At 47.1% G+C, this 10,044-nt stretch overlaps 1 protein-coding gene across 1 annotated transcript; it reads right to left on the bottom strand.

The window, feature by feature from the left end:
* Window positions 1-395: 395 nt before the first annotated feature.
* Window positions 396-1,397, bottom strand: LOC123766683 (uncharacterized). Its single transcript, XM_045755962.2, has one exon. The coding sequence runs from the start codon at window positions 1,395-1,397 to the stop codon at window positions 396-398; it is 1,002 nt and encodes a 333-aa protein (XP_045611918.2).
* Window positions 1,398-10,044: the final 8,647 nt, after the last annotated feature.

The following is a 10,044-nucleotide window of genomic DNA, read 5'->3' as shown; positions in this document are numbered from 1 at the left end:
CGATGTTCACTTAGGTGTATCTACCGACGCATTCTTGACTTCTTAGAGCTGGTTATGACTTCCTTTCGTTGCTTTGATTACTTGATCTATGTTTAGCTTTTCGAATCTTGTTTTAATTTATAATATATTCTCTCAGGCTCATGAAGCTTTTCTTTGCTGGTTGGTCTGGCTGGTCCCTTATTTGTGAGGCCTTCCTTAGACTCTTAATACCGCTCTCTATCTTCCTGAGTCATTCTGAGGCTGCAGCAGCAGCATTAACAGCAGCAGTATCATCAACACAACAACAGCACACCTGTACCAGCAACAGCACACCTGCACCAGCAACAGCACACCTGTACCAGCAGCAGCACACCTGTACCATCCAATGTACACGTGGCCGCCCCCTTCCCTCCCATTCACCTGCAGAAGACAGGTTTTACTCCAGCAAGCGAAGAATGGTCTAGTGACGCCCACACCTCGCCCGACTGGTTTGTAAAATGACTCTCAGTACGCAGTGGGGTGTTCGGTCCATCCATTGTTTCACTTTCAGTACGCAGTGGGGTGTTCGGTCCATCCATTGTTTCACTTTCAGTACGCAGTGGGGTGTTCGGTCCATCCATTGTTTCACTTTCAGTATGCAGTGGGGTGTTTGGTCCATCCATTGTTTCATTTTCAGTACGCAGTGGGGTGTTCGGTCCATCCATTGTTTCACTTTCAGTACGCAGTGGGGTGTTCGGTCCATCCATTGTTTCACTTTCAGTATGCAGTGGGGTGTTCGGTCCATCCATTGTTTCACTTTCAGTACGCAGTGGGGTGTTCGGTCCATCCATTGTTTCACTTTTAGTATACAGTGGGGTGTTCGGTCCATCCATTGTTTCACTTTCAGTACACAGTGGGGTGTTCGGTCCATCCATTGTTTCACTTTCAGTACACAGTGGGGTGTTCGGTCCATCCATTGTTTCACTTTCAGTACGCAGTGGGGTGTTCGGTCCATCCATTGTTTCACTTTCAGTACGCAGTGGGGTGTTCGGTCCATCCATTGTTTCACTTTCAGTACGCAGTGGGGTGTTCGGTCCATCCATTGTTTCACTTTCAGTACACAGTGGGGTGTTCGGTCCATCCATTGTTTCACTTTCAGTACACAGTGGGGTGTTCGGTCCATCCATTGTTTCACTTTTAGTACACAGTGGGGTGTTCGGTCCATCCATTGTTTCACTTTCAGTATGCAGTGGGGTGTTCGGTCCATCCATTGTTTCACTTTCAGTACGCAGTGGTGTGTTCGGTCCATCCATTGTTTCACTTTCAGTATGCAGTGGGGTGTTCGGTCCATCCATTGTTTCACTTTCAGTACGCAATGGGGTGTTCGGTCCATCCATTGTTTCACTTTCAGTACGCAGTGGGGTGTTCGGTCCATCCATTGTTTCACTTTCAGTACACAGTAGTGTGTTCGGTCCATCCATTGTTTCACTTTCAGTACGCAGTGGGGGTGTTCGGTCCATCCAATGTTTCACTTTCCGTATGCAGTGGGGTGTTCGGTCCATCCATTGTTTCACTTTTAGTACGCAGTGGTGTGTTCGGTCCATCCATTGTTTCACTTTCAGTACGCAGTGGTGTGTTCGGTCCATCCATTGTTTCACTTTCAGTACACAATGGGGGTCTTCGGCCCATTAAATGTTCCATTGTTTCACTTTCAATGTGCAATCTACACACATATTTATATTTATATGGGTTAAGCAGTAAGTTTCTCATTCTGGGGTCTCCCAACATTGAATCATGTAGAAAATAATGTTTTGGATTTTTCTTAATGAAGATGGAGTCTTATTTAGCGAGCTTGAAATATGGTTTAATTTGCAATTTCATGCAAAGTAGGCATGGAGGTCAACCTCCACCAGCCTTTGACTGTCCCCCAACAACCTCCAGTCACCCTGCAAAGTTTGGTGAAGCTATCTATCGCGGACAGATATTCTCTTATATAGACATAGAGATTATTTTCACATTAGTCCTGACATGAGTACCGCCAGGAGAAATAAGACCTGGTACTCCAGCTCAGAGCCGCAGTCACCCATCAGTAAGGTAATATTAAATATGTTTAGCTATTGTTGGTGTACAGAAGTTGGGGCCCATGTGGCAATGTAAATTTAGAAGCGCATGACGGCTGAGTGGCCAGCGTTCGGTGTTCGTAGTCATAAGGATCCAGGCTCTATCTCCGGCGGAGGTGGAAACAAATGGGCAGAATTTCTTTCACCCTGATGCCCTGTTCACCTAGCAGTAAATAGGTAGCAGGGAGTTAGACAGCTACTAGGGTCTGCTTCCTGGGAGTGTGTGCTTGTGAAAATAGGTTTAAGGACCTGCCCAAAACGCTATGCGTGCTAGTGGCTGTACTAGAATGCAAGAACTCTTGTATATATTAATAAATAAAAATAAAATAAATGTGTAAATGACAATGTGTGTTTAAAAGAGTTTACCGTCAAATATGAAGAAAGAAAGTTATCAGGGGAAAGCGCTAAGTCATGACGACTATATAGCATTAGGAAGGGGGTCACAATAGGGGATTTGGGATGGGACGGGGGGGAAGGAATGGTGCCCAACCACTTGGACGGTCGGGGATTGAACGCCGACCTGCATGAAGCGAGACCATCGCTCTACCGTCCAGCCCAAGTGGCTGGGCTGAGTTGGAGCACCTTTGAGAAACTCTGTTATATATTGAAATGTAAGAATGCATTATGCTTTAAAGTGTAAGTATTGGGCAGGTGACGCTCTCTGGACCTATAAGTAGCTATAAGGCCCAAACAGTAACGATGTCTGAAGATGCAGATGAAAAGTCACAATAACGAGGCTGAAAAATGTTGACCAAACCACACACTAGAAAGTGAAAAGACGATGACGTTTCGGTCCGTCCTGGACCATTCTCAAGTCGATTATCACAATCGACTTGAGAATGGTCCAGGACGGACCGAAACGTCATCGTCTCTTCAATTTCTAGTGTGTGGTCTGGTGAACATGTCTGAAAATGTCTACTGAATGTCTAAAGAACAGGGCGAAGTATGGGAAAGATTAGTGACGTAACACACATGTAGATCAGTAAACAAACGGCTCACTGACCTCTCGCTATTATCTTACCTGTTGAAGGTCGCTGTGCTAAAAGTCCTCTCACATGCTGACCAAATTTCCCAAGGTGGCCAGTCTATGTCTCTGGAATACCAACAGGTTACTTTCAGCACCATTTAAATACACCTCTTACTCTGGATGACCAGCGGGAGGTTACACCCACTCTCAACACCCACGCTACACAACCGTATTCACATTCATTTTATAACACATTAGCATATGTAGGTGGGGTTAGTGGTTGTGTTGGTGTTGTGTAGTCTGCACGTACCACAGCTCCTGTACCCCCTCCTGGTTGCACCGTAACTACCATAGACACACCTTGAGGTGGAGCCGGTCGGCCGAGCGGACAGCACGCAGGACTTGTGATCCTGTGGTCCTGGGTTCGATCCCAGGCGCCAGCGAGAAATAATGGGCAGAGTGTCTTTCACCGTATACCCCTGTTACCTAGCAGTAAAATAGGTACCTGGGTGTTAGTCAGCTGTCACGGGCTGCTTCCTGGGGGTGGAGGCCTGGTCGAGGACCGGGCCGCGGGAACACTAAAAGCCCCGAAATCATCTCAAGATAACCTCAAGACAAGATAAGGTTACCTTGAGGTGCTTCCAGGGCTTAGCGTCCCCGTGGCCCGGTCGTCGACCAGACCTCCTGGTTGCTGGACTGGTCAACCAGGCTGTTGGATGTGGCTGCTCGCAGCCTGACGTAGCGTGTCGCACACCTGGCCAACCATCTCTCCGAGTCCTTGTGACTGGGGCCGCCCAGTGAATGGGTCGCCCACTGGACTAAGCCTTGTTAATATTAAAATGACTTTTATACGCACCAATGCGCTGGGTATTCCCAGATGCACGCTCTAATGTCTATGACACCACATGGTCAAAAGAATTGCAACCTTGGGTACTACTGAACCCTCGAGGATTCCCGAGGCTTCCACTGAAGCCGAACCGGGGTTTCACCCCCCCCCCCCAGGCACTCTGGCTTTGTCGTGCAGTCACTCTACCTCTGACGCCTCTCTTTCAATACACACAGAAATCATATCGTGTTATATCAATATATGACGATAATATATCGATATTGATATATCATAATAATATATGGAGATGTATCAATATATCAAGGTGATCACTGTTCTCCCCGACTCAACTACTCGGACTTAATTGCATCGTTATTATTAATTAATTAAGCTTATGTGGATAACTACTCTCCAGCTTATTTGTGCCACTGAACACTTGAACAAACGTTACAGTTGTGTTCATATGAGTTTGTTGTATCTCTATATATGGCTCTGACGTCATTAATATTCTGATTGTCTTCATTATTATCATTATTCTGATTGATAACACAATTAAGCAGACGAACATTCAACTAATACCTCGCCTCACCTTATATTATTGTTGCATGCAAGTGCTGGTTATATTAGCCTAGCGTTCTCTCCTGATAAACAAATCCACAAGGGCCGTGATGAGGGTTCGAACCTCTAATGATAATTACCTCCACGGCTTCTATAGCCTCGTCCCCTACCTGAGCACCTCATTGTTGAATAGTGTTGGATTATTCTTTAATATTTGGTTTAAATTCAACTTTATTCCTCACCTCGCCCTTTCCATCTTCCATCACTCCTAATCATCTTCGTTTCGTACCAAAAAAAGTTGTCTTTTGTTCCGTGCGACTATTGGAGCCGCGGTTGACAGCGTCCTCCCCCAGGGAGAGGACCCGCTCGCCTTGAACCACAAGCCTAGAATGTGTCCACTCTGGTTCCCCTCAACATGCCCTGGTACCTGTCCATGCCCCGAGTTGAGAAGCACAGGTGTGTGTGTGTGTGTGTGTGTGTGTGTGTGTGTGTGTGTGTGTGTGTGTGTGTGTGTGTGTGTGTGTGTGTGTGTATGATAGGTTTCCGGTTTGTCCAACTCGATGAGTGCCGATTTCTACTTACTAATTTCGTTGTACGTCGGTATATATACTATGGTCCTCATCGTTACTATAATTACTACCAAAACAACAGGATGGGCTGGTATATATATATATATATATTATATATAATATAATATATATATATATATATATATATATATATATATATATATATATGCCTATACTTGCATAAACCACAAGTGAAGATTAATAATCTTTGGACAACACCCACCAAAGACCCCTCTTTTGTAGGGTCTGATGGTGTAGTGGGTTAAAGCATACTAGTTATGGCAGCTACTGGAAGGTAGTTGTGCTTTCTGGGTTCGAGTCCCACTGGTGGGTGTTGTCCAAAGATTATATATATATATATATATATATATATATATATATATTATTATATATATATATATATATATATATTATATATACATATATATATTCAGGCTTTGGGGACCATTCAGGCTTGTTCGCATTTGTGTTCCTCACGTGTGGCTTAAAAAATGAGGTGATTTGATAAAATACTATGCCCAAGATTACTATCAGAGCGCCGGCGGGGTGATGGGGAAATAGCCTCGGCTAATAGCCTCGGAGTTTTCGGTTGCATATATGCCTGGGGACCATTCAGGCTTGTTCATATATATATATATATATATATATATATATATATATATATATATTATATATATATATATATATATATATATGTCGTACCTAGTAGCCAGAACACACTTCTCAGCCTACTATGCAAGGCCAGTTTTGCCTAATAAGCCAAGTTTTCATGAATTAATTATTTTTCGACTACCTAACCTACCTAACCTAACCTAACCTAACTTTTTCGGCTACCTAACCTAACCTAACCTAACCTAACTTTTTCGGCTACCTAACCTAACCTAACCTATAAAGATAGGTTAGGTTACGTTAGGTAGGGTTGGTTAGGTTCGGTCATATATTTACGTTAATTTTAACTCCAAAAAAAAAATTGACCTCATACATAATAAAATGGGTAGCTCTATCATTTCATATGAAAAACATTAGAGAAAATATATTAATTCACGAAAACTTGGCTTATTAGGCAAATCGGGCCTTGCATAGTAGGCTGAGAAGTGCGTTCTGGCTACTAGGTACGACATATATATATATATATATATATATATATATATATATATATATATATATATATATATATATATATATATATATATATATATTTATTTATATACGAGTTTCTACATTCTTGTACAGCCACCAGCACGGGTAGCGTTTCGGGCAAGTCCTTAATCCTAATTATCCCTGGAATACGACCCACCAAATCGTTTAACAACCAGGTACCCATTCACTGCTGGGTGAACAGAGGCTACAGTTAAGGACTAGTGCCTAGTCAATCCTCACTGGTCAGGATACGAACCGCAGGCCAAAGCGCTCGCGAAAAGCCAGACGAGTGTGTTAATTACCACTTCTCCACGCCATAATAGTCACAAAGAACCCAAGTGACCGTGCCCAGGCATCGTCGGGAAGGTTGAAGCCATCATTAATACAGTGAAGTATTATCACCTCTAGTGTAGTCCACCTCAAGGGCTCACTTTCATTTTCTTCCGCATGCTCACCAGACTGCTCAACACCTCCCCAGACTCCTGCTACCGCCGCCTCTGGTCCCGCCAAACACACACACCCAAACTACGACGTTGGTACAACATTCGAACAAGTTTTAACACCTAACCAGTTATAACAACCAATATAACAAGTTGTAACAACATTCTAATGCGTCATAAACACATGTAACAACTTTATTACAAGTTGTAACAAGCTGAAAATAGAGAGTTTCGGTTTGTGTTTCCAGGGGTACGACCACGTGGCATGGCGAGCATATCTATGCTTATAACCGAATTAAATGATTAAAGAAACGTCAAAGAGGCTCCGCTAGAAGGTCTTAGACGGCTGTGGGTGATAGTGAAGGCTTGTAGATGGTAAGGAAGAGGTTAGAGTTTTTTCTACGAGACAAAAATCCTACTTTATAGAAAAGAATGGTATGAAAGGTTTATGTGTGGACGCCACTGACAAACACACACACAGAGGGACCAGTGGTGGTGGCCGGAAGTCCCGATGGTGGTGTAATTTGGGCTGTGGTAGAGCCTGGGTGGTGGAGACCTGACCACCGTGTTGGTGGTGGGTGTGGTGAAGTGTGTGGGGTGTGTGGCGCTAGTGTAGAAGGTGACAGTATTTACAATATGTAATAATGACCCTACCTAACATCCCTCCTCTTCTTGCCTTCAAGTATCTACATCTTGAGGCCACTCTGACCCCTCCCCTCTCCCTCTCTCACCCTCATCCCTCTCTCTCTCACCCTCATCCCTCTCTCCCTCACCCTCATCCCTCCCCCCCCCCCTCTCTCTCACCCGCGCCAACAACCACAACAACATCAGAATCAGAGTGTGTTCTTAGGAATTCTGACTGGACTAAACAGGTACAACTAGCCGGAGCTTCTGGCTCTGGCTGGACTGGCCAGTCTGTGGGAACTATGTCTATCCACTTGGCTTGATCGGCATAGCGACGGCCTCGCTTCTTGCAGGTCGTCGTTCGATCCCCGATGGTCTAAGGGGTGATCACCGTTTCTGTTCACCTGTGGACACCCCCCCCCCACTGTTCACCTATGGACACACCCCCCTACTGTTCTCCTGTGGACACACCTCTCACTGTTCACCTGTGGACAACACCTCCCACTGTTCACCTGTGGACAACACCTCCCACTGTTCTCCTGTGGACAACACCTCCCACTGTTCTCCTGTGGACAACACCTCCCACTGTTCTCCTGTGGACAACACCTCCCACTGTTCTCCTGTGGACAACACCTCCCACTGTTCACCTGTGGACAACACCTCCCACTGTTCTCCTGTGGACAACACCTCCTACTGTTCTCCTGTGGACAACACCTCCCACTGTTCTCCTGTGGACAACACCTCCCACTGTTCTCCTGTGGACAACACCTCCCACTGTTCTCCTGTGGACACACCTCTCACTGTTCACCTGTGGACAACACCTCCCACTGTTCTCCTGTGGACAACACCTCCCACTGTTCTCCTGTGGACAACACCTCCCACTGTTCTCCTGTGGACAACACCTCCCACTGTTCTCCTGTGGACAACACCTCCCACTGTTCTCCTGTGGACAACACCTCCCACTGTTCTCCTGTGGACAACACCTCCTACTGTTCTCCTGTGGACAACACCTCCCACTGTTCTCCTGTGGACAACACCTCCCACTGTTCTCCTGTGGACAACACCTCCCACTGTTCTCCTGTGGACAACACCTCCCACTGTTCACCTGTGGACAACACCTCCCACTGTTCTCCTGTGGACAACACCTCCCACTGTTCTCCTGTGGACAACACCTCCCACTGTTCTCCTGTGGACAACACCTCCCACTGTTCTCCTGTGGACAACACCTCCCACTGTTCTCCTGTGGACAACACCTCCCACTGTTCTCCTGTGGACAACACCTCCCACTGTTCTCCTGTGGACACACCTCTCACTGTTCACCTGTGGACAACACCTCCCACTGTTCTCCTGTGGACAACACCTCCCACTGTTCTCCTGTGGACAACACCTCCCACTGTTCTCCTGTGGACAACACCTCCCACTGTTCACCTGTGGTCACACCTCCACTGTTCACCTGTGGTCACACCTCCCACTGTTCACCTGTGCACACACCTCCACTGTTCACCTGTGCACACACCTCCCACTGTTCACCTGTGGTCACACCTCCACTGTCCACCTGTGCACACACCTCCCACTGTTCACCTGTGCACACACCTCCACTGTTCACCTGTGCACACACCTTCCACTGTTCACCTGTGGTCACACCTCCACTGTTCACCTGTGGTCACACCTCCACTGTTCACCTGTGCACACACCTTCCACTGTTCACCTGTGCACACACCTTCCACTGTTCACCTGTGGTCACACCTCCACTGTTCACCTGTGCACACACCTCCACTGTTCACCTGTGCACACACCTCCCACTGTTCACCTGTGGTCACACCTCCACTGTTCACCTGTGCATACACCTCCCACTGTTCACCTGTGGTCACACCTCCCACTGTTCACCTGTGCACACACCTTCCACTGTTCACCTGTGCACACACCTCCACTGTTCACCTGTGCACACACCTCCACTGTTCACCTGTGGTCACACCTCCACTGTTCACCTGTGGTCACACCTCCACTGTTCACCTGTGCACACACCTCCACTGTTCACCTGTGGTCACACCTCCACTGTTCACCTGTGGTCACACCTCCACTGTTCACCTGTGCACACACCTCCACTGTTCACCTGTGCACACACCTCCCACTGGTCACCTGTGGTCACACCTCCACTGTTCACCTGTGCACACACCTCCCACTGTTCACCTAGTGCACACACCTCCCACTGTTCACCTGTGCACACACCTTCCACTGTTCACCTGTGCACACACCTCCCACTGTTCACCTGTGCACACACCTCCCACTGTTCACCTGTGCACACACCTCTCACTGTTCACCTGTGCACACACCTCCACTGTTCACCTGTGCACACACCTCCCACTGTTCACCTGTGCACACACCTCCCAGTTGTTCACCTGTGCACACACCTCCCACTGTTCACCTGTGCACACACTTCTCACTGTTCACCTGTGCACACACCTCCCACTGTTCACCTGTGCACACACCTCTCACTGTTCACCTGTGCACACACCTCTCACTGTTCACCTGTTGCACACACCTCCCACTGTTCACCTGTGCACACACCTCTCACTGTTCACCTGTGCACACACCTCTCACTGTTCACCTGTGCACACACCTCTCACTGTTCACTGTGCACACACCTCTCACTGTTCACCTGTGCATACACCTCCCACTGTTCACCTGTGCACACACCTCTCACTGTTCACCTGTGCACACACCTCTCACTGTTCACCTGTGCACACACCTCTCACTGTTCACCTGTGCACACCACCTCCCACTGTTCACCTGTGCACACACCTCTCACTGTCACCTGTGCACACAACCTCTCACTGTTCAC

Source organism: Procambarus clarkii, chromosome 22 (genome assembly GCF_040958095.1).
Source record: "Procambarus clarkii isolate CNS0578487 chromosome 22, FALCON_Pclarkii_2.0, whole genome shotgun sequence".
Taxonomy (NCBI): Eukaryota; Metazoa; Arthropoda; class Malacostraca; order Decapoda; family Cambaridae; genus Procambarus; species Procambarus clarkii.
The sequence above is the reverse complement of the archived record's forward strand: the minus strand, read 5'-3'. Positions and strand labels throughout refer to the sequence as shown.